This window comes from Podarcis pityusensis (assembly GCF_964106645.2).
Source record: "Podarcis pityusensis genome assembly, chromosome: 1".
Taxonomy (NCBI): Eukaryota; Metazoa; Chordata; class Lepidosauria; order Squamata; family Lacertidae; genus Podarcis; species Podarcis pityusensis.
Genome location: NC_138028.1, coordinates 8,128,524 through 8,154,453, shown reverse-complemented (window position 1 = coordinate 8,154,453; position 25,930 = coordinate 8,128,524). Strand labels below are relative to the sequence as shown.

General features: G+C 47.9%; 1 protein-coding gene across 2 annotated transcripts in view; it reads right to left on the bottom strand.

The window, feature by feature from the left end:
• DAAM1 (dishevelled associated activator of morphogenesis 1) overlaps nucleotides 1-25,930 on the bottom strand; it is a 176,550-nt gene that overhangs the window by 105,218 nt on the left and 45,402 nt on the right. For both annotated transcript variants that reach the window (XM_081015552.1, XM_081015553.1), the window contains exon 2: nucleotides 10,899-11,121. In XM_081015552.1, coding sequence (XP_080871678.1) covers nucleotides 10,899-11,081 — 183 coding nt within the window. In that variant the 5' untranslated portion in view covers nucleotides 11,082-11,121. The remainder of the gene's footprint in view (nucleotides 1-10,898; nucleotides 11,122-25,930) is intronic.

Sequence of the window (25,930 nt, the reverse complement as noted above, 5' to 3'; positions counted from 1 at the left end):
ACGGCCAACCAAATGGATGGCGGCTAACAGATTGAGGTTGAATCCTGACAAGACAGAAGTACTGTTTTTGAGGGACAGGGGGCAGGCAGGTGTGGAGGATTCCCTGGTCCTGAATGGGGCAACTGTGCCCCTGAAGGACAAGGTGCGCAGCCTGGGAGTCATTCTGGACTCACAACTGTCCATGGAGGCACAGGTTAATTCTGTGTCCAGGGCAGCTGTTTACCAGCTCCATCTGGTATGTAGGCTGAGACCCTACCTGCCCGCAGACTGTCTCGCCAGAGTGGTGCATGCTCTGGTTATCTCCCGCTTGGACTACTGCAACGTGCTCTACATGGGGCTACCTTTGAAGGTGACCGGGAAACTGCAATTAATCCAGAATGTGGCAGCTAGACTGGTGACTGGGAGCGGCTGCTGGGACCACATAACACCGGTTCTGAGAGATCTGCATTGGCTCCCAGTACGTTTCCGAGCACGATTCAAAGTGTTGGTGCTGACCTTTAAAGCCCTAAACGGCCTCGGTCCTGTATACCTGAAGGAGCATCTCCACCCCCATCGTTCAGCCCAGACACTGAGATCCAGCGCTGAGGGCCTTCTGGCGGTTCCCTCATTGGGAGAAGTGAGGTTACAGGGAATCAGACAGAGGGCCTTCTCGGTAGTGGCGCCCACCCTGTGGAAATAAGCAGCTATCCTATCTTTAAAAGACATCTGAAGGCAGCCCTGTTCAGGGAAGTTTTTAATATTTAACGCTGTACTGTTTTTAACACTTGATTGGGAGCCGCCTATTATTATTAATGGGGAACCTGCAAGCAGCGTTGGTGACCGTGGAGGGAGACCCTTGTCAAACTACAGTTCCCAGGATGCTCTGGGGGGAAGCCATGCCTGTGGTACGACGCTGCTTTAAAGGCATCGTGCAGATGAGCTTTGTACGCAGCAATCATCAAAGACCTCAGGCGTCACCACCAAGGCGGAGCAGCACTCGATGCTCGTTTTTAAGACGCAATGATTCAGAAGGCTGCTACCACTTCACAGCCCGATTTTTTATTGCCGGATTGCTTTCCTTGCATCAGCAGCTTCGAGCGCTTCAAAGTGTGTCATTCGCATCTGGGTGGGGAAATGTTAGTGCTGGGGAGGGGCGGGCAAAGCTCAACAGATGCGAAATCAGCTTTGGCGAGAAGAAAATGGGACGGCTCAGCTGGTTAGAGTGTGGTCCTGATAACGCCAAGGTTGCAGGTTCGATCCCAGTTAAGGGACACTGCATATTCCTTTTTTTTTTAGTCAATAAATTTTTATTATTTTCTTTACACATTCTTTCTTACAATATATTAATCAACATATAAACATTTTAGCTCTGCTGAGCTTGTGACTTCCCTCCCTCCCTCCAGCTGGTATCTCTTATCAGATCCATTCGCGTATTTTATCTTTTCACATCTTCTATCATCTACATTGTAGGAGTGACTTCAGTCCTGCTAGTGTTTTTAAATTTGTACAGCTGAGGGACAGCTGCATATTCCTGCATTGAAAGGGGTTGGGCTGGATGATCCTCAGGGTCCCTTCCAACTCTACAATTCTATGATTCTAAACACGGAAATATAGCATGTAGGAGCAGAGGAGGAGACCACGGTTCAGCGGTGGGTTACATTCAAGTTCCCTCACAGAGCGACCAGACCCAGAGGTGTTTAACACACAATCCCTCTTCCCAGGGAGTTCTGGCAATGGTGTTGTCTGCACTGACAGCTCCAGTCTCTGCTTTCACACAGGGAACAATCCCAGCCCGACCTGGATTGAACCCAGAACCTGTTGCGTGCAATGCAGATGCTCTAACTCAGTGGTTCTCAACCTGTGGGTCCCCAGATGTTGTTGGACTACAACTCCCATCATCCCTGAGCTCTGGCCTTGCTGGCTAGAGGTGATGGGAGCTGGGCACCCACAGGTTGAGAAAGGCTGCCTAACCCATGGGTAGGCAAACTAAGGCCCAGGGGCCTAATCTGGCCCAATCACCTTCTCAATCCGGTCCGCGGACGGTCCGGGAATCACCATGTTTTTCCATGAGTAGAATGTGTCCTTTTATTTAAAATGCATCTCTGGGTTATTTGTGGGGCATAGGAATTCGTTCATTTTTTTCCTTCAAAATATAGTCCGCCCCCCCCCCACAAGGTCTGAGGGACAGTGGACCGGCCCCCTGCTGAAAAAGTTTGCTGACCCCTGCTCTAACCCTTAGCTTCAGCTCTCCGTTGCTTAAAAATATATATATTTAAAGATACCCTCAGGAATCCTGTGAGTTTCAAGCAGCCCTGAAGTGCCCAGCCAGTTTAACAATTCAGGGGATCAAATGAAGTAAGCGATCTCAGCTGGTGGTTAATTTATAAGATAGCGTCGCTGTAAACGCCGCTGACACCGCTCAAAGTTTTGGAAAAGGCAGGCAGAGGGAGCAGCCTCCATCCAGACCAGACAGTTATCTCCAACTAGAAAGTGGAGAGATTATACAATCCATCAATGACATCTGGCAGGGCAGTTGCTGCTGCTGCTGCTTCTGTTGTTGCTGGGGTATTCCGACTCCCCACCTCTTTATTATTAGCAAGTGGCACTTAATTCATTTGCTGTTTCAGAAAGATAAAAGAAACAAGCATAAGCCCTCCAGAAATATTTTACCATCTGAAGACATGTGTAATTTGGGGCAGGTGGGCTGTGGGGGACGAAAAAGCCAATACATACAAAATGCTAATTTTATGCAGCTTTTTTTAAAAAAAAAATTAGGAGGAAAGAATACCAGCTCTGGGAATCACAAGTGGGGAGAGTGGCTCATAGTCAGTGGTGATTTGAATCCCCACTCCAGCCACGAAGCTCCCTGGGTGATCTTGGGCCAGTTACTGCCTCTCAGCCTAACCTACCTCTCAGGGGTGTTGTGAGGATTAAACGAGGTGGGGACAGACAGACGGACAATGTACGCCACTTTGAGCTCCTTGGAGGAATATAAATGTAAAGAAATGGATAACTATCTAACGTGGTGCAATGGTTTTATGCTTGCCAAGCGGAACTTTACCCCCACAAGTACCCCATGCCCACCCCGAGTCTGCTCCAGGGGGCTGGGGGAAAACCCAATAAAAAAATTAGGAAGATGGGTAGGGAGTCCCCATTGTGGAAGTTTAAATCTTACCTACAGCTGCTTACATGCTCTTCATGGTCGCTGTAAGATGGAGATGCTGGGATAAGTGGACCTTTGGTCCAAACTAGCAGGGCTTTTCTTCTGTTGGGCCTATTTACCGTATTTTTCGCTCTATAAGACACACTTTTTCCCTCCTAAAAAGTAAGGGGAAATGTGTGTGCATCTTACTGAGCGAATGCAGGTTGTGCATCTATCGCTGAAGCCAGAACAGCAATCCCTCTTGCTGCGCAGCAATCCCTCTTACTGTTCTGGCTTCAGGGATAGCTGTGCAAAGCCTCTTCAACAACATTTGATTCAGAATATTTTTTTTCTTGTTTTTCTCCTCTAAAAACTAGGTGCGTCTTATCGTCCGGTGCGTCTTATAGAGCAAAAATACAGTATTTTGTGTGCCAATCCAAGACATAATCTCTCTCTCTCTCTCTCTCTCTCTCTCTCTCCTCCCTCCTCTTCAAAACACCTCCAAGTTTTCAAAAGCTGCTCACTGACACAAGTCCACCTGCCATGGCTTACCCCAATGTCTTTGATTCCCCACCCCGGTCAGAGTTTCCATGGGACAGCTCTTCTACAAGCAGGAGGGAGTAAAAAGGAAATGTTCTCCTCTGCTGGTTTCAATCCAAGCTGCAAGATTCAAGTCGCAAGAAAGGAGAGCTCGGCTAAACATCAGGAAGAACTTTCTGACAGGAAGAGCTGTTTGACAGCACAATGGTCTCCTTTGGGAGATGGAGGATTCTCCTTCCTTGGAGGTTTCTAAGCAGAGGTTGGATGTGCACCAGTCCTGGATGCTTTAGCTGAGATTCCTGCATTGCAGGGGGTTGGAATAGATGACCCTCGGTGTCCCTTCCATTTCTATAATTCTATGATTCTAACAATGTCCTGTCTGAAGCTCACCAAGTCCCTGAAGCTAATTCCAGGGCCCACATGCAGGAAACTTCACCTGCAGATGAAATCTATCTACCAGCATTCAGCACCTCATTTTTTCCAAACTTAACCTTCGGTTCTCCACGCTTCCACATCAATCTATGGCACTTTTTAAAAATGACCTCATGAAAACCCATCAGCATTCTAGTGTGCATCTCTCATAGCATCAAGATTTTATAAGCAATTTTGTCTGGTACACACCCCAGCAATCTCCCCATACGCAATGCATTTGTGTACGTTACTTTCACTAAACAGGTGTAATTGCTCTAATATGCCCATTTTTTTGCACCCATTGTTTTGTTGGGAGCGTTGCATCATAAAATTCAGAGAAGTGCAAATTTCGAATGATACCTGTGTTTAGGTGTACTGTTTCAGGAAGTGCTAATCAGGTCGGTTGGCCTTTTTCTCCCTCCTCAACTAATCCCTAAATTAGAGTCAGTTTAGTATCCCAATCTGCTTCCTTAGCCTCATGCACATCCTCTGAAATCACAGCTATTAGGATTCAAGCCATTCTAGCAGGTAACATGATAGTAAGTGCAAGATCGCCTTCCTTCGTGTGCAAAACTGAGGAGCTCTTCCATGTTCATTTTCTAAGATTAACATGCATCAGCTCTTATGATATGACATATTTTGAGGTCTTAGTCCTGAGAAAATTAACCTAAACTTATTTCCTCATTTTTCTTTCCCCCCAGGTAAATACAAAATAAGTTGTATACTTAAGGGACCCCTGACCATTAGGTCCAGTAGTGGCCGACTCTGGGGCTGCTGTGCTCATCTCGCTTTATTGGCCGAGGGAGCCGGCATACAGCTTCCGAGTCATGTGGCCAGCATGTCTAAGCCGCTTCTGGCAAACCAGAGCAGCGCACAGAAAGGCTGTTTACCTTCCTGTTGGAGCGGTACCTATTTATCTACTTGCACTTTGACGTGCTTTCGAACTGCTAGGTTGGCAGGAGCCGGGACCGAGCAACGGGAGCTCACCCCATCATGGGGATTCGAACCGCCGACCTTCTGATCGGCAAGTCCTAGGCTCTGTGGTTTAACCCACAGCGCCACCCGCATTTTCCCCAGGTAAATACAAAGTAAGTCTTCAAGTATATTCACAGCCTAATACACCCCTCCGTCAAGATCCATTCAGAACGGGAACAGATAATATAACAGATTCGCTTCCAGCCCACTGTATATGAAGCCAAACCACTGACCTAAAAAGTTTCCCTGGGGGTTTGTCTGTCTTGCTGCCTTAATTTGCTGCAAGAGTCTTTCCAATAAAGCAGCTTGCCATGCTTAAACCACTTTTGGGTTGAGCCTCCTTCAACAGACTCCCAGTTCCATGCTGTTGATGCTGGATGCAAGTTCTAATCCCAAACATTTGCAGGGAACCAGCTTTGGAAAGGATGCTTTCGTCGGTGCAGTGATGTCCTGACCTGGACAAAGGACTCAGACTTTGTTTGCTGCTAGAGACTTTACTGCTCAAATTGGAATGGTGCGTAAGCAAGGAATTGGTCACCGGCTGTGTTTGAAATCCTCCCCGCCGCCCCGGCGCATTTTGCGACTGGCACAGTTCCAATTGTGACCATATGGAGACTTCCAGCTGTTTGCAATGAGCAAATCAAACAAAAGCAATTGAAATTGCAATGAAATTGCAGCTGAAAGTCTGTGGATTTTGATAATGAACCTGATTTGCAATGGGGGTTGAATAATTTTGATTGCATGTGTGTGTGTATGACAGAAATATACAAATATTTTCATAAATAAATAAATCTTTGGGTGGCTCCTACCCCTCATCCTGGCTCCTCAGAGTCCATGACTAGTATCTATGCCAAGAGAGATAAGAATGTGAAAAGGATCTAGGAGTCTTGGTCGACCACAAACTTGACATGAGCCAACAGTGTGACGCGGCAGCTAAAAAAGCCAATGCAATTCTGGGCCTCATCAATAGGAGTATAGCATCTAGATCAAGGGAAGTAATAGTGCCACTGTATTCTGCTCTGGTCAGACCTCACCTGGAGTACTGTGTCCAGTTCTGGGCACCACAGTTCAAGAAGGACACTGACAAACTGGAATGTGTCCAGAGGAGGGCAACCAAAATGGTCAAAGGCCTGGAAACGATGCCTTATGAGGAACGGCTAAGGGAGCTGGGCATGTTTAGCCTGGAGAAGAGGAGGTTAAGGGGTGATATGATAGCCATGTTCAAATATATAAAAGGATGTCACATAGAGGAGGGAGAAAGGTTGTTTTCTGCTGCTCCAGAGAAGCGGACACGGAGCAATGGATCCAAACTACAAGAAAGAAGATTCCACCTAAACATTAGGAAGAACTTCCTGACAGTAAGAGCTGTTTGACAGTGGAATTTGCTGCCAAGGAGTGTGGTGGAGTCTCCTTCTTTGGAGGTCTTTAAGCAGAGGCTTGACAACCATATGTCAGGAGTGCTCTGATGGTGTTTCCTGCTTGGCAGGGGGTTGGACTCAATGGTCCTTGTGGTCTCTTCCAACTCTATGATTCTATGATTCTATGATTCTAAGATGATCTCTCTCTCTCTTATACCCACTGGAGGGGAAATCCACATATTACTGGAAAGTTGGCACTTACTCCCTTCCAGAGAATATCACTTAAGGCTGCTCAGCAACGCACCTGTCCTGAAAGTCATTGTCTCAGGCTTGGATTACCTGTGCCTTCAACGCTGCCTCCCCCATTCTGATAGCAAGCATGATCCATAATGCATGATCTAATGATTCAAATGGCTCTGCGTCTGTAATGGCTGCTGTTGACACAGAAGGCTTAAGCGCCCTCCCAAACCATGTGGGTTAATCTGCCCCAAAGCTATGCTTGCTCCGTGCCTTTTAACTGCAACGAGGAACATTTGCGCCCCTGAGGATTATACCATATTATAGGGATATCAATTCCATTGGACTCTGAATACTAAAGTGCTTCAGTATGTTGCTGGGAGCGTGTGCCCACTGACGAATGGAAATGAGAATTCTGCATCCCAAAAAAGAGGCATACCAAAAACTGTACAAATTATGCCCGTTGCACTGATGAGCAAAGACCTAGCTGCTTTTTCGCTGCTCCTCTGGAAAAACCCAACTCAGCCCTACCCATCCCAATCAAACTTCCAAGATTTCAGGTTCCTCAGTGCGGCTCACATGCTTTCAAAGGTACCCCAGCAATCAGAATGTCAAGCTTTTTCTTCTTGTAATCCTGATTCTCATAGGCGATTGGGGCCATCACTTCTAAAGACAGAGGTGACACCGTTCAAAGGCGCGGGAGAAGGCAACAGCTACATTTCCTTTGCCATGGAGATATGGAGCAACGAGAAAAGGTGCGCTCCCTGATTTTCGACCTCTAATGCCACTGTTAAAAGGCATGAATCCATCTTCCATTAATGGAAGGAACCAGCCTTGTTTTCCAGTCTGTCTCAGCACAAACAGAAGATGGAGGACACCTAGCTCACTGGCAGTATGTGTGAAAAGGATCTAGGTGTTTTAGTGGACCACATGAGCCAACATTGTGATGCAGCAGCAAAAAGGAGGAAGAAGAAGCTAATGCTAATCTAGGCTGCATCAACAGAAGTCTAGCGTCCGAATTAAGGGAAGTAAATAGTACTACTCTATTGTGACTTGGTCAGACCACACTGGGATACTGTGTCCAGTTCTGGGCACCAGAAGGATATTGATAAGCTGGAACATGTGCAGAGGAGGGCAACCAAGATGATCAAGGGACTGGAAACCAAGCCTTATGAGGAATGGTTGAAGGAGCTGGGTATGTTTAGCTTCGAAAAGAGGCGACTGAGAGGAGATATGATAGTCGTCTTCAAATATCTCAAGATGCCACATGGAAGAGGGAACAAGCCTGCTCTCTCCTGCTCTGGAGGACAGGACTTGAACCAATGGCTTCAAGTTACAAGAGAAGAGATTGTGACTAAACATCAGGAAGAACTGTCGGAAGAGCTGTTTGATGGTGGAACGGATTCTCTTGGGAGGCTGTGGACTCTCCTTTCTTGGAGGATTTTGAGCAGAGCTTGGATGGCCATCTGTCATGGATGCTTTAGCTGAGATTCCTGCATTGCAGGGGGTTGGACTGGATGACCCCTGGGATCCCTTCCAACTGCAGAATTCTAGGATTTCATAATCTGGGATCGACCGAACAAATCCTATCTGAATGAACTGCTTACCCTCCCAACAAGACGTCTCATGCCTGGGGTTTTTTCCATTGTAAACATCCCAGAAGTGCTCAACGTCTTGATGGACAGATGAATTGGTGAGATTATGCAACAGCTGGTGCCAGATGGGGCTGGAGCACAAAGAGATTTAGGGGTGGGAGCAAGACAAGAGCCTGGAAGAATTCGACCTTCTGGTCCGGCAAGCACCAAAGGTATTCACTTGGTAATTGTCCGAAGATCCCATGGTCACGGGCTTTGCCCACCCACCTGCCGCACCAACCCCCATCCCTCCCCAATGACCCCGCTGCTCCCTCTCCTATTGTTCCCCAAAGCCTTAAGGTAGCGTTAACCCAGGAGAAGAGAAAAAGCTGAAACCCTGGAAGTCAACAAGGCATGTCCCCCCCATCGCCCATCCGAGGAAGCCTTGCAGGTTGCCTCGGCAACCCCATCCATTTCCAAGCAGCTGCAAAACTGCACCCCGTCAAAAAGCAAAGCCAGGGCTGGCTGCCCTTTTGTGAGAGCCTCTTCCCCCCCCCCCCCAAGCCCCTCTCTCCTTGTGTGTGGCGGAAAAAGCAGGCAAAGCCCTGACAGGCAGCGAGACAAGCGGCTTGCCCTCATCTTACAATGCCCAAGCGTGCGGCCATTTGTGTGTAAGGGCCTTGGCACAAGGGGGAAGCCAACATGCCAGCCAAAGACACAGCTGGCGTTGGCATGCTTGGATTCAGTTTTGCTTGTCCGGCACTGGAAATGGCAAATGGGTTGGAGGGTCTATAGCAGGGGTCATTAACCCAGTGCCCACGGGCACAATGGTGCTGCCCTTGAGGTCTTCCTCTGTCAACCATAATAATAATAATAATAATAAATTTTATTTATATCCCGCCCTCCCCAGCCGAAGCCGGGCTCAGAGCGGCTAATAACAGTAAAATGGTAAAACATTCTAAAATCATTTCATTATAAAATTAATTCCAATCAAATTAACGGCAACCATTTGAGCTAGAAGTTCTGTGAGGATTGCCAAAGGAGGGAGTCAGGCTGTGCCCTGGCCAAAGGCCTGGTGGAACAGCTCTGTCTTGCAGGCCCTGCGGAAAGATGTCAAGTCCCGCAGGGCCCTAGTCTCTTGTGACAGAGCGTTCCACCAGATCGGGGCCACAGCTGAAAAAGCCCTGGCTCTGGTTGAGGCCAGCCTAATCTCCCTGTGGCCTGGGACCTCCAAGATGCTTTTGTTTGAAGACCGTAAGGTCCTCCGTAGGACATACCAGGAGAGGCGGTTCCATAGGTACGAGGGTCCTAGGCCGTATAGAGCTTTGAAGGTTAAAACCAGCACCTTAAACCTGATCCTATACTCCACCGGGAGCCAGTGCAGTTGGTAAAGCACTGGGTGAATGTGATCTCGCAGCGAGGACCCCGTAAGGAGTTTCGCCGCGGCATTCTGCACCCGCTGGAGTTTCTGGGTCAGTCTCAAGGGCAGCCCCACGTAGAGCGAGTTACAATAATCCAGTCTGGAGGTGACCGTCGTCAGTTGTTTTCAACCAGTGTGCCATGGCACCCTGGGGTGCCTGGAAAGATGGTCAGGGGTCCTGCAGGGAACTCTGGGCTCTGTACCTCTTTCCCCCTCACTCCTCTGATGCCCCTTTGCGTCTCTGCCTCCCAAAGGATTCCACAGCTGTTTGTTGCAGCAGCCCTGGCTACAAGCTCCGCTGGCGAATGGTGCCTCTGGGGTTGGCCAGGGGGTGTTGGTTGCCAGGAGCTGAGGCGGCCTCAGAATAAGCAAGCAAGCAAGGGAGCCCAGCCAGCTAGCCCACCAGCCCTTGCTGTTGGGAATGGAAAGACAAGTCCCAGGCCCCTGTGAGGCAGTGTGAGGAGGCACCTGTCTCCAGGGCAGCTCAGAGACCAGGGGTGGCAGCAGCGGCTGCCCAGAGGACTCACAAGGAGAGGGGAGAGGAGAGGAGGCTGAGGGAACACTCCGCAAGGGAGAGTGTTCGAAAAGGGGTGAGGGGCTGCCAGCTCTGAAGGGGAGGGGGGGACATAACTGGGCTCCTGAGCCACACAGGGGGGCCGCAGAAATAATGTACAGTCATACCTCGGTTTGCAAACGTGATCCATGCGGGAGGCACGTTCTCAACCTGCAGCGTTCACAACCCGCAGCGTTGTGTCTGCGCAAGCACGTGACGCAATTTGGTGCTTCTGTGCATGCGCGTGACGTCATTTTGTGCTTCTGCGCATGTGCCGAAACCCGGAAGTAAACCATTCCGTTACTTCCATCGTATTGCTTTCAACACCTGTCCAAAAACTTATTTTGCTTCGGCAAGCCTACCAAGACAGGACTGTGGTTTTATTACGAGCAGGTAGCGAGCATTTTACGTGTGCCCAGTTGGCTTGCAATCACACACGTGCTCATCGCTGCCGACCCGGAAGTGGCCGGAAAACAGGGCAGAACGGGGCGGGCTTATGCCTGCTCCATCGATGCGCACAGGGGTCAGGAACGGGGAGGGGGGGAACCCCCCGCCTGTACATTAAAAAATAAAAACAGCAGACCTAATCTATGTTTTCATCATTTTGCTTAAGGTCTGGTTTTACTGTTATTTCTAATGAATAATAAATTCATTTTTAATAGAAATAAATAAAAGCAGCAATACAGACAAGCGCGGGGCGATCACTCACCACAAGCTCGCTGAACATAACGTCCAGCTCTTCCACCGGAGGCATGGGGAGGGCAGGCTCCATCGTCTGCAGGGCAAAGGCGCTGTCATTCCGCAGCCGGTAAGTGATCTCCGGGTGGTCATTACTCCGGAAGCAGCAGAAGATAAAAGAGATCCCTCGCCCGCTCCTTTTCCGTGGGGCCATGGCTGGAGTTCTCCTGGTTCGCCTTCCTAGACGCTAAACCCTACAAAGGAGGGAAGAGGAGAACGTGTTAACAGTTTGGGCTAGCAGTGAGCAGGGCTACCCAAGCCCACATCCCGCTGCCCGCCTCTATTTAAAGCCCTGTTCTTCAATAAGTAGTCCCCAGATTACATCATTCCGATGGGGAGCCTCTGGCCCAAACACCTGGAAGTTTAAACCGCTCGCTGGCAGGACCTGACTGAGCGGCTGCCATGCTTTTTAACGATATGGGAGTATCAAGTGCACCAATGGTCATTGCAGGTGTACTGAATAGGTGATAACCCCAGAGACAGTGCGGTGCAGTGGTTATAGAGTGTCAGACTAGGACCTGGGAGACGAGGGTTCAAATCCCCTCGCTGTGACTGGACCCTGCTGGTTATTTTCCTCGTTCAGCAGATTAGTATTATTATTATTATTAAAATGTTCTTTTACTCCTCCGGCCTTTTAAAGCAATGGTGCTTGTTTGCAGGGAGATGGGTGCCGCTAGGAAACTTCTGGAAGCGGAAAGCCCAGTGCTCAGAAGGATGTCATCATCTCCCCTCCCCTCCCTCAGTTCTTCTGCCAGCTGGTCTGCAGAGTTGATTGGAGAAAGCCACAAAGTACTAGTTGCTTTTCAGCGAGCTCCTGTTCATCCACACCACTCCCTGCTTCCCCAGTCATTAAACTCATAAGAGGCTAAAGCAAAACAGAAACAACAACCCCCCCCCCCAAGAGACACAGAGTAGAACTCATCTTTAAGTTCTACTCTGAAACCTAAGAGTTCAGCGTCTGTCTAACAGGCTCGCTCCCAGGGAGCACGTCTGCTGCAAAAAGCCTGGAATTAGCAATTTACATTGTTTTCTCTATTACTAAGAGATAATAGGCACGCCAACGCTTGTTGTTAGTTGGAGATCACGGCCGAACCTTCATGCTTGCAGCAAGGGATGCGTTAAGAAGAAGCATTGCTAAGAAGTGGAGTGTCTCAGGAGGAGACACTAGTCTTGCCACCAATGAACCACCCTGTGATCTTCGGATGAAGGGCGGTATACAAATTTTTTTATTATTATTATTATTAATGTGTTGTCATGTGACATCTACAAAACTAGGCTGGCAACATCTAGTTCACGTAGGCAAATGGTGCAACGTGATTGCATTTATGGGGAAAGTCTGTGGCTTGATGGCGCAGGCCGTGGCTTACACGCAGAACACCCCACGTTCCATCCTAGAACCGCCCATTTTTAAAAATGAGAGGTAATAGGCAACAGGGAAGTTGGGCTGGGCAATACAGTCATACCTCGGGTTACAGGCGCTTCAGGTTGCGCGTTTTCGGGTTGCGCACCACGCTGAACCTGGAAGTAGCAGAACGGGTTACTTCCGGGTTTCGGCGCTCATGCATGCACAGAATCACCAAATCATGACCCACGCGTGTGCAGACGCGGCACTACGGGTTGCGAATGCTATGGGTTGCGAACGTGCCTCCAGCACGGATCACGTTCGCTACCTGAGCGTCTGCTGTATATCCTCCAAAACCACTTTGAAGTCCATATCGTGACAGTGGTTACATAATCTTTGACCTGGCAATATATTGTGAATCATGATATGTGTGTGTTTGCTATGCAAAAATCACAATGTGGGGAAAACTGTGAAGCCAGCCGACGCCTCTGCAGAGCTCCATCGCTACTTCGGACATTGCGACATATCAGTATATTGCAATGTTTAGCTGGTGATATATCACGATGTTGAAAACCAGTTATCGCCCGGCCCTACTGTTTGCCTCTACAAAGTCGCATCCTTATTTCAGACATCATGATATACTGATATATTGCTGATATTTAGCTGGTGGTATATCGCAATGTTGTAAACTAGATATTGCCCAGCCCTATCAGGAAGATCTCATCCTGGCAACCTGGAGAGCGGCTGCCAGTCAGAGCCAACAGCCTAGATCTAAATGGTCCAATTGGAAGAGTTGCACAAGAGTTGCATTTCTTTGGTTATTGTAAAGGCTCCCGCCCTTTATTAAAGGCAATAGGGGAAAGTTTCTTTCGGCAACATACTGGAAACAAGTTCCTAGCAGCCTGGACAATCAAGTCTCTAGGATGGCAGATTAGCAAGCAAACTCCAACCTCCCAACAGCAGCAAGACTCAAGCAAGTCCCATGACCCAGGCTGCGTTGCATGTGAAGATCACGCAAGGCTTCTTCATTACCCGCTTTTGGCAGAAGCCCAGTCCCATTCCTCAGCTCCGCCAGTGTTTCCATGAAAAGGAAGGCGTTCTGCCAACACGCTGCCACGGACTTTCCACAGAAATCCCACCCAACGTTGCACAATGCCCTTGAGGCAGATGCCAGCTTAGACAGCACAAAAGTTGCTCATGCAGTCTGGCTAGGCTGCGCCACATTCCTGCCCTCAGCCTCCCAACGGTGCAGAAGTAAGGTTTTCAAAAGTAGGTTGGGCGAGACATGTATACGGGGACTTACGGGTGCAGGAAAGCTTCTCAAGGTAGAGGCTGGAACCAATCCACCAGGACTCGTGTGCCTTTGGGCACCGTGATACCACACACACACACACACACACGGGTCCACAAACAAGAAATGCCATTGTGTTTGCATGGGGTATGTCCACAGCCAAAATGATTTCAACCAGAGCAAGAACGGAACTGGGCCTCACTCCCTGCTAACTCAATGATTCTTTGACCCTTGCACTTTGACACCAGGCTATGTTGTTGTTGTTGTTTAGTCGTTTAGTCGTGTCCGACTCTTCGTGACCCCATGGACCAGATAACGCCAGGCACTTCTGTCTTCCACTGCCTCCCGCAGTTTGGTCAAACTCATGCTGGTAACTTTGTGAACACTATCCAACCATCTCGTCCTCTGCCATCCCCTTCTCCTTGTGCCCTCAATCTTTCCCAGCATCAGGGTCTTTTCCAGGGAGTCTTCTCTTCTCATGAGGTGGCCAAAGTACTGGAGTCTCAGCTTCAGGATCTGTCCTTCCAGTGAGCACTCAGGGCTGATTTCCTTCAGAATGGAGAGGTTTGATCTTCTTGCAGTCCATGGGACTCTCAAGAGTCTCCTCCAGCACCATAATTCAAAATTCAAAAGCATCAATTCTTCACACCAGGCTATATAGCCTTGTAATTAAGTACTAGCCTCACAGCGGTAAGCAACAAGGCAACAAGGCATTGCGTATGGGCTGGCCAGGGAGTGAAAGGAGTGTTGCATGCCTCTTCTGTACCCAGCACAGAAACCAAGTGAGACGCTCCCACTCTTTCATGCCCAACGCAGAAATCTGGCCATAATAATAATAATAATAATAATAACAATAATAATAATTTATATGCCACCCATCTGACTGGGCTGCCCCAGCCACTCTGGGCGGCTTCCAACAAATTAAAACATCAAACACATATCCTACAATCCCTTCAACGCTCCTGAAAGACAGGACCAGTTCTTGTTAATATACTTACTGCCCATTTATCTGTAATATGTGAGTAGACGTCAGCCTTTTTATTCAGTTAAGTTCTGAAGCAAATTACTATGGCAAAAAAGGACAAACTTGGTAATAATTAGTTTCTTATAATAAAAGTGGTTTTTTTGGGGGGGGCAGGGGGAGAATTAGAAAGAAAAATCCAGCCACTGTTGCAAAAAGGATGGAGTTCTGCTTCTATCCTCTGCCAATCCACAGCAGGGTGGTGATGGTGCTTTTGCCTTTGTGGGATTATTTACAAGGTTGCAACCGTATTATTAGCCCAGCATTCGCTTAGCATTCTTTTTAAAGTGTTCAAAGGGCTTTACATACATTGCCTTACTGTAATATTTTGCAACAACTCCATAAAGCAGGCAAGAAATAAGCCTTGTATTGCACAGGTGGGCCCATCACTGACTGGCAATGGCTCTCCTGGGTTTTAGACAGGGCTCCTTTCTTCACCCACTTGAAGACATAAAATATTGAACCTGAGACCTTCTGAATGCAAGCACCTGCCCCAACGCTGATCTACGGCCACCTTGTCAAGGAAATCTCCTGGGCCTTTATTTGATTTTGGAATATTTCTTTAAAATATAAAGTGGTATAGAAATAATAATAATAATCTCTATTGCCAAGCAAAAGGACATTCCGTTGTGGCGACTGAAGCCTAGGATTAAGGTGTCATTTGGCGATTAGCTTATAGATCTGATTTTCTAACACAATTTCTCGTGGTGGACTGGCTGGAGGAGACCCCCAAGGTAGGACACAGGAAGCTATTGACAAGGAACAGATTAGACATTAGCGACAAGGTCAAAGCAAGTTCAGTGAAACTCCACTGTCAACTCCACTGCTATCAAAAGCAGCCGACAATCAAACACCACCAATCAATACCTTTTCAAAGGGACCTCGCTACAGCAGTCCGCAACCTAGATCTAGACTGCATCACTGCCGTGGGCTTTGTCCAGAGGTGCCTATAGGACAGTGGTGGCTGGAGCTTTGGCAACTGTACAGTGGTACCTCGGGTTACATACGCTTCAGGTTACAGACTCCACTAACCCAGAAAAAGTGCTTCAGGTTAAGAACTTTGCTTCAGGATGAGAACAGAAATTGTGCTCCAGCAGCGCGGCGGCAGCAGGAGGCCCCATTAGCTAAAGTGGTGCTTCGGGTTAAGTACGGACCTCCAGAACGAATTAAAGTACGTAACCCGAGGTACCACTGTAGTCAAAAACATGGCAGGCATAAGACAAGGGTAGGCAACCTAAGGCCCGTGGGCTGGATGCGGCCCAATCGCCTTCTAAATCCGGCCCATGGACGGTCTGGGAATCAGTGTGTTTTTACATGAGTAGAATGTGTGCTTTTATTTAAAATGCATCTCTGGGTTATTTGTGGGGCATAGGAATTCGTTCATTTTTTTCTCTCCCCAAAATATAGACCGGCCCACCACATGGTCTGAGGGACGGTGGACCGGCCCACAGCTGAAAAAGGTTGCTGACCCCTGGCATAAAAGCATAAGAAGAGCTTGCCAGCACAGTCCAAAGGCAGCCCACCTGATCCAACATTCCGTTCTAATAATAATAATAATAATAATAATAATAATAATAATATATTATTTATACCCACCCATCTGTCTGGGTTTCCCCAGCCACTCTGGGAGGCTCCCAATACAATATTAAAAACTTGATAAAACATCAGACATGAAAAGCTTCCCTAAACAGGGCTGCCTTCAGATGTCTTCTAAAAGTCAGGTAGTTGTTGTTCTCTTTGACATCTGGTGGGAGGGTGTTCCGGATGCCACTCTGCCTGGTTGCCTGTGACCTCACTTCTCACAGGGAGGGAACCACCAGAAGGCCCTCGGCGCTGGACCTCAGTGTCTGGGCAGAACGATGGGGGCGGAGACGCTCCTTCAGGTATACTGGGCCGAGGCTGTTTAGGGCTTTAAAGGTCAGCACCAACACTTTGAATTGTGCTTGGAAATGTACTGGGAGCCAATGTAGGTCTTTCAGGACCAGTGTTATAAGGTCTCGGCGGCCGCTCCCAGTTACCAATCTAGCTGCCGCATTCTGGGTTATTTGTGGTTTCCGGGTCACCTTTAAAGTAGCCCCGCATAGAGCGCATTGCAGTAGTCCAAGCAGGAGATAACCAGAGCATGCACCACTCTGGCAACCAGATGCCTCAAAGGTATGTCTGCAAGGTGAACATGGGCACAACAGGACTCTGCTCACCCGCAATTCCCTGGAACTGGGAGAATACAGCTTGCACTAGGGGTTGGTGAATAATAATAATAATAATAATAATAATAATAATAATAATAATAAACTTACTGTACTTGTATCCCCCCCACCTGACTAGATTGTCCCGGCCATTCTGGTTGGTTTCCAACAAAATATAAAACGACGCAAAATACATTAAAAGCTTCCCGATACAGTGGAACCTTGGGTTGCAAACGTGAGCCGTGCGGGAGACACGTTCACAACCCGCGGTGTTTGCAACCCGCAGCACCGCTTCTGTGCACGTGCGGGTTGCGATTCGTCGTTTCTGTGAATGCGTGAGCGCTGAAACCCGGAAGTAACCCGTTCCAGTAATTCCTGGTTTGGCACGGTGCGCAACCCGAAATTACATAACCTGAAGCGTCTGTTACCCGAGGTACCACTGTACAGTGCTGCCTTCCTGTGAAGGCTGCTCAGTAGTGTTTAAAAACGGTGGCGGCCTCTGTTGAATTAAGACACCATTCTGCTAACTTAATTAAATTAAGCAAAAACAAAAACAAAAACACAAGCTCCCTCAACACAAGCAACAGCTGTCGGGAGGTGTGTGGGTTTTGTTTGTGTTTTAAACCTCTTATAATATGAAAATCTCAAAAATGCAGTTTTGCAGCCACCCAGCTGACACAGTGCCGGAGACCATGGCGGCCGGTTGCCATGACGCCCGCACGGGACCGATGGCTCTGTATCTGTGTGCACCAAAAGGCTCGGCGCAGAACCATTTGGAAATTCTGATCCGGCTGCCGGATAAGAGGCTTAAGATGGGGAAAGCCTACACACAGAGCTCGCCGCGATGGCTTCCAATTTGTCGCGCCCCGGGAATCAACAATGGAGCAGCGAGCGGCAAAAAGGAATGCCCAGCAAACGCGGCTTTGTACTTGGCAAACAATGGCCGGTCGGCACAGACACACGAGAAAAAGTAATTAAGAGAGCTGCCGCGACAAAAACAAAAAAACAAGGGAAGCAGAGACTGGCTATTTATCATTTTGTTTATGTGGGAGAATGGAGTGGAAACAATTCGCCGTGCTTATTCCACCCCACCCCCCGTATTAACAGACCCAGGAATTAGGGCATTAACATCCCCGCATTTTATAGACAACCCCTCCCCTGCTGCCGCAAAGGAAAGTGGTCCTAATGTGCATGTTTTCGGTTTAAATCATCAAGAATATTCAGTAATGTTGTTAGTGCCTCGGTCCAGTATACCTGAAGGAGCGTCTCCACCCCCATCATTCAGCCTGGACACTGAGGTCCAGCGCCAAGGGCCTTCTGGCGGTTCCCTCCCTGGGAAAAGCCAAGTTACAGGGAACCAGGCAGAGGGCCTTCTCGGTGGTGGCACCCGCCCTGTGGAACGCCCTCCCACCAGATGTCAAAGAGAACAACTACCAGACTTTTAGAAGACATCTGAAGGCAGCCCTGTTTAGGGAAGCTTTTAATGTTAAAAAGATTATTGTATTTTAATATTCTGTTGGAAGCCACCCAGAGTGGCTGGGGAAACCCAGCCAAATGGGCGGGGTATAAATAAAAAATTAATTAATAACACTGACTGGCTCTGCAGGATTTCAGGCAGGGTGCCTCTCTCAGTTCTTACCTGGACCTGCCCAGGATTGAACCTGCATGCAAACTGATGGTCTATCAGTGAGCTAAAGACCCTTTCCAGATCCCAGGCTACAGTGATCCAAATTAGCCAGGGCCAGGTGAGTTTTGTGACCAGGTTTGTGACCAAGCGAAGACGTCTGGGCCCCAGGATGGAACCTGACACCTCCACCATGTGGAAATGCATGCCTGGGGATCATTGGATCTGAACTGTTTTCGCACACCAATACCACATCTTGTAGAATTGCATCCGTTGTATTTTATCTGCCCCATCGGAATGAATATCAGGAACCAAAATGGTTTTTCTGTGCCGCCTGAGCACAAGCAGTGAATGACGTTACAGTGGTACCTCGGGTTAGACGCTTCAGGTTACAGCCGCCGCTGCATGATTTCTGTTCTCACCCTGAAGCAAAGTTCTTAACCTGAGGTAATATTTCTGGGTTAGCGGAGTCTGTAACCTGAAGCATATGTAACCCGAGGTACCACTGTATTTGGAAAATACAACTTCTGTACCGCTTCTGTTGAGCTCAATGGAGAAAATGATGGGGTATAAATGCAAGAAAAGAAAAGCAATGCAATGTGCATGTATGTGTACACACACACAACAACAACAACGCAGTGCTTTTGCAGCTGTGAGCTCTGCTTAGCCTCTTCTCACAGTTACTGTGTCTCAAATCCCCCCGTACCCCAAAATTGTAACCTGCTTTGCCACACTCAAGTTGCCGCATTCCTCAGATTAACACAAGGCAAATACACATGTTTTGTTCTGCTCTTACAGGGAAGCCCAACATGCCAGGCAGCCAGGCGGCTGAAGGCCCATGCGTTCCGCTTAGCAAGCTGTGCAAGGAAGCACAAGATTTGCATGATCTGTACTGCAAAGGCGGCAGGGCATGCCAAACCTTGAAAGCCTCTCTCAGGAACATCAGAAGTTACTGTAAACAAGGAAAAATGCTTATGGAACCCAAAAAATGTTTCCTAACACACTGGCACCGAGCCAGGAAGTTCTGGCGTGTCAGCATCCCTGCTTTGGGAGGAGTAGGGGAAAAAACACATGCCAAATGCCCGTCAACTCTGGGGAGGAGAAGGCGGCAGTTTTCAGCATTTTTTATTCTGAGTCACCAAAAAGTTGTTTACAAGGAAGTGCTTCTCCGGCAGCTAATGATGTGCTTGACTTTTAAATGCCTATCTTTAGATCAAAGTCAACACGCAGCTCAACCCCTTCCATCAAGTCACCACAGCAGGCAGACAAGGTGACTGAAATGGACTTGTAAAGAGCAGAATAGAGTCGAAACTGGCTTGCTAATTGCACTGTTCCTTCAGTTTGGTGTAGCGGTTAGAGCAGGGGTCGGCAACCTAAGGCCCATGGGCCACAAGCTGCCCATGGGGGTCGTTTAACCGGCCCACGGACCTGCCCACTCAGTCGGCTCCCATGAGCCGTGCTAAACCGGCGCAGAGAAGATTGGGGACCGCCTTCTGCAATGCTGGCTAGCTTCCCATTGGCTGCAGGAAGCTCCTGCAGCCAATGGGAAGCTGCAGACCCCTCCTCTGTGCCGGAAGGAGCGCCAGAAATAGCGTTTGCACCTGCATGCGCACTCTGGCCCACCGCAGCATCTGCGGGACCGTGAAACGGCCAAAGCCACAAAAACTTTGCCGACCCCTAGGTTAGAGTGTCTGTCTAGGATCTGGGAGACCAGGGTTCAAATCCAGACTTGGCTACAAAGCACACTGGGTGACCTCGGGCCGGTTACTGCCTTTCAGTCTCACCTACCTCACAGGGTAGTTGTGAATTTTTTTTTAAAAAAAATGAGCAAAGGGAGAATGATGTACAGTGGTACCTCGGGTTACATACGCTTCAGGTTACATACGCTTCAGGTTACAGACTCCAATAACCCAGAAATAGTGCTTCAGGTTAAGAACTTTGCTTCAGGATGAGAACAGAAATCGTGCTCTGGCGGTGCAGCGGCAGCAGGAGGCCCCATTAGCTAAAGCAGTGCTTCAGGTTAAGAACAGTTTCAGGTTAAGTACGGACCTCCGGAACGAATTAAGTACTTAACCCGAGGTACCACTGTATACCACTTTCAACTTGTTGCAGGAAAGGTGAGCTGTCAATGGAATAAATAACTTTATACTGTGCATTTTATTTATGCACACTTGTCCCCTGACTGGATGTTCTGTATTAAGTGGTTTGCAAATCCTTAAAGCAAATTGAATTTAAGGGTGCAAAGGTGGGAGTTGTCCAAAAGGAACCGATCTGCAGTACAGGGAGGGGGTTCTACCGCTTACAAGATGCAAATCCAGCGTATTCCCTGCCACAATCCAGAAATGTCAAAATTACTGACCTGCAAAGCCGGGGACATGAAGATGAGCTTATGTGCCACTGAGAGTTTTGCCCTACTTTTCTCTCTCTCAGCGCCTGATGAGTCAAGATCGCTCCTGCATCCCTAGAGACTCTTCCACTTTTGGAGCTTTGTCCAGGGCGAATCTGTACACAGCGCACAGTTAATGCAGTGCTGGACCATAAAGAAGGCTGATCGCCGAAGAATTGATGCTTTTGAATTATGGTGCTGGAGGAGACTCTTGGGAGTCCCATGGACTGCAAGAAGATCAAACCTCTCCATTCGGAAGGAAATCAGCCCTGAGAGCTCACTGGAAGGACAGATCCTGAAGCTGAGGCTCTAATACTTTGGCCACCTCATGAGAAGAGAAGACTCCCGGGAAAAGACCCTGATGTTGGGAAAGATGGATGGCACAAGGAGAAAGGGACGACAGAGGATGAGATGGTTGGGCAGTGCTCTCGAAGCTATGAACATGAGTTTGACCAAACTGCGGGAGGCAGTGGAAGACAGGAGTGCCTGGCGTGCTCTGATCCATGGGGTCACGAAGAGTCGGACATGACTAAACGACTAAACAACAACAACAATCTTAGATTGCAGATGGGCTCAAATATTTAGGCTGGACCCATCAAGAGCACGCAAATGACGGCAGTCGGGGTCCTGGGAACTGTAGTTTGTTGAGGACGATGGGAGCTGAGGCTCTGGGAGCGGGGAACTACCCTTCCTAGGAATCTTTGGGGGAAGCTATTTGCTTTCAATGTGTGCTGTGGGTACAACCTATGACCAGAGCTTCTCACAATCCAAATGTATGCAGGGAGGCCAGCTGCAGTTAGGCTGAAAATGCCAGTTACCACCTTGTGGGGTTTGGGAGTCAACCAGTCCAATTCAATAGTTAGCGTTTGCCTCGGGAAAGTCAGCTCCCAACTGAGTTTTTCTTGGCTGCTCACAGTGTGGGCGCTGGGTTTGACTGAAAGGCCACCCACCCCGTTTCAGCCAAAAGCAGTAACCAGTTTTATTTACTCTCAGATAAAAGGAAGCATGTGCCCAGTTTAAGTACAGCTTCCGGGGGGCGGGGGGGGGTGAGAGAAAAAGAGAAATCTGTATTCAGTTATAAGGGACCACTTTACGAACAAGAATTTCCCCATATTTTGGGGAAATTGGGGGGTGGGGGGGGGTGGAATGGCAGCCCTAAGCCCTTCTTTCAGGTTTTATTAACTGAAGATCACCCCTATTTCCGATGTGAAGTCAGTGTGTCACAACACAAAGGGGGAAGACTACACACACACACACACACACACACACTACTGCCTATATGAACAGTGATTCTGCATTTCTGAGATCAGATATTGCCAACCTTTTCCGATCAGTGTGCATATTTGGATTTTGGATTGAAGGTCTCTCTGTTGGTTTCTGCTTTCCTTCACTGTGCAGCGAAAGGGCTTGTCACGAGACAGGTGTTTACATTCCACAGTCTGTACTGTTGGAGTTTCTCACGGGAAAGGGAGACTGGATGTGACGTACACTGGTTTCCTGTTTTTCACTGTACTTTGCTGTTTCACTTGGTGATTCTCTCCGAGCTGTCGAGGAGAGAGGATGCATTTTCTGCTCCAGCAGAGGCAAGATGTCTTTCTGTAATATACCAGCTTTGAACTGTAAATAAAGCAATATAGAGTATGCAGCACGTACTCCTCATCCTTCCGCTGGGCACGGGACTCTGCTTTAAACCAACACGTGGTTATGGGCCCAGAAGTCGAATCGGAGTGCCGGCAAAGGATCGGAATGCAGAGGGACAGGTCGGATCGGAATCTGCTCTGCGCGTAGAGGTGATTGATGAGGTATGTGCTACTGCTCCGGGCAGCCTGCCAGCTTCTAGTTAATGGATTTATGGCTGGACTTTGAACTTTCAAAGCCGTTTTGCCGGGAATAGGCAAAAGGCTCCCAGGCACAAGTTACTATGCTGGGGAAATCGAAAGTAACTTTTAAGTGCGCTTTTGGAATAAGGCAGCTGCAGCAGTGACGCAGCAAGATTTAAAGCAGCATATATGACGCTGAAGGCTAATGCCAGAGTCATGATGGCCCTTCAGGATGCTTGTGGGATTCCTAAGCTCAACAAGAAAAATTACGCGGACTGGGTTCTGTATGCAGAGGCAATTCTGCGGAAAGAGGGTTTGTTTGAGGTGATTACAGAAACCCCCCCAGTTCCAGTTACAGATGCATGGGAAGCTAAGGATTCCAAAGCAAGGGGAACTCTTACATTGATAGTATCCCCAGAAGAGCTCTGTCTATTGCGTGATAAGACCTCAGCCAGAGAAATTTGGGACGCTTTGAGAGAAGCTCACTTAAGGACAGAAGCTGGATCCACTATGTTTTACTTTAACAAGCTGCATAATATGGCTCTTGCTGAAGGTGGAGATGTGCGTTTACATCTGATGGAGATGCAAAATCTGAGACATGAGCTGCAACAGAGAGGACTCAACTTTCCAGAGGCTGTGTATTCTTTCATGATACTACAATCTTTGGGTTCAGGTTGGGAGTCTGTTGCAACCCAGATTGCTGTGCAACCAACCGCTCAGCTGACAGTGGACTTTGTAACTGCTGTGATTCAAAATGAAGCAGATCGCCGGGGTGCTAGCTGCATGGGCAAGGGGGAGTCTTCACAGACGTCATCCCATAGTGCAGTGGAACCACCAGATGGCGCCAAAGCTTTGAAGGCAGTGAAATGCTACTCGTGTGGACGTCTAGGCCATATGAAGAGGGAATGCAGATATCCCAGGGCCAAGACAGAGCAGCGCAGCGAAAGCTCATCGCGCGGAAAAGGCAAAGGCAAAGGTCCGGTGTCTAGGACAACGCAGCACAAGGCTATGGTTTCACGCTTCACTCCAAAGGTTGCAGAGGTCCAGAAGACGTCTAGATCTTTCTTCGTTGTTGATTCAGCGGCAACCCACCACATGTGCAATGATAAGAGACTGTTTGTGTCTTTTACACCGCAGGAAGGTGCGATTCACCAGGCGGATGACCACATTATTCCCAGTAAAGGCTACGGAACTGTTGTTCTTCACAGTTTGGACTTATCGATACAGAATGTGCTTTACGTGCCAGACGCCAAACATAATCTGCTCAGCGTTGGACAGCTGAATGAGCGGAACATTGACGTTTCCTTCAAGAACAAGAAGTGCATCATCACAAAGAAAAATGATTATGTATTGCATGCTGAATATGTTGATCGTTTGTTTGTTTTGTATTATGATGATGTTGAAAAGGATGACACTTGTTGCATTGCAGGTTCTAACAAAAGTTTGCATGCAGAATGTATTCACGATTTTCATAGAAAATTTGGTCATTTGCATTTTGAGGCAGTATCTAAAATGCCTGCCTTGGTTGAAGGTATGACTATTAAACCCTGCAGGTACCACATGAAGTGCAAAGCATGCGCAGCAAACAAGGTGAAAATGGCTGCGAAAGGTAAGGTGTCTAGTAGGCAAGCTACAGAACCATACCAGGTTGTTCATGCTGATTTAGTTGGACCACTAGCGCCCTCTTTGGGTGGAAATAGGTACTTCATGGTTCTCATTGATGCATTTTCTAGATATATTTTTGTGTACAATCTCAAGCACAAATCAGAGGCTTTTCCTAGGTTCAAGGAATTCTGTGCTTGGTTGGAAAATGTGCATGGTAAGAAGATAAAGACTCTATTCACTGATCGCGGGGGGGAATTCACTTCTCAGCAGTTTGAAGCTTTTCTGACTGAGAAAGGAATTCAACACGATTTGTCTAGTCCTCGCTCGCCATGGCAGAATGGACTTGCGGAACGGGCAAATCAGACATTGCTTCAAGGGTTAAAAACCTTGCTGCATGATGCCAATCTTCCAGAGAGTTATTGGGCCGAATCTCTCTCGTGTTTTGTTTACAGTTACAATCGCAGGTTATCTTCAGCGATTGGTTGTACCCCCTATGAGAAGATGTTTGGCAAGAAGCCATACATCAAACACATGAAGATTTTTGGTTCTGACATGTGGGTTCGCTCACCACAAAACTCCAAGTTAGACAAGCGTGGATTGCATGGTATCTTTCTAGGTTATCAGAAAGGGTCTTACAGAATAATGATGACTGACTCTAAGACAATTAAGCTCACGAGAAGTGTTGAGTACAATGCAAAGTGGGGGGAGAATGTGGGAATTTTCCAATGTTATCCTGATGACGGTGATGAGACTGAGGATAGTCAAAAGCAACCACAACAACCCACTGATGAAGGTTCTGAGTCTGAATCTGAAACTGAATCGGGTGATTCAGAGGATTTCAAGAGTGCAAAAGCCTCTATGCGACCCTCTGAAAGCTCTGATCAAGAATTGGAGGAACCATTGTTCACAGTAGGTCGTTTTTCTCCTAAGAAGGAAGAGGAGAGTGTTGAAGACTTAAGGCTAATTCGTAGGTCACAGAGAGCCACAAAAGGCAGACCTCCAAAGAGATTTGCTGATGAGTTTGCTACGATAGCAGTAACAGCTGTTAAAAGCTCCAAGAAGGTATTTGAACCTTCAAGTTTCCAAGACATCCAGGGTTTGGATTCAAAGGAAGCTGAGCCATGGTTAAATGCCATGAAGGCTGAGCTTGATTCCTTAGAAAGGAACAAAACATGGGAGCTAGTTCCAGTAGTTCCAGGAATGAAACTGCTTGGAAGCAAATGGGTCTTCAAAGCGAAGACAGATCAAAATGGCAAGATAGTCAGACACAAAGCCAGATTGGTAGCCAGAGGTTTTGCACAGGTACCAGGTGAAGACTATCACGAGACCTATTCACCCACAGTGAGATATGAAAGCATTAGGCTTATGCTCAAGCTAGCTGCAGAGGAAAATCTACACATTAGTCACCATGATATTAATACAGCTTTTCTGTACGGATCTCTGGATGAATCACTTTATATGCTTCCACCTGATGGCGTACAGGTAAAACAGGGATTTGTTTGTGCTCTGAAGAAATCCCTTTATGGTCTCAAACAAAGTGCACGGTGTTGGCACACAAAACTCACTGAAGTATTGTTTTCTCTAGGTTTTCAGCAAGGGAAAGCTGATCCATGTGTATTTGTCAAAGAGGAGGGGCAAAAGAAACTGTACTGTTTGTTTTATGTTGATGATTTATTATTCTTTTGGAAAGATGTCGCAATGTACAATAACGCCCTAGCTCAACTGAAA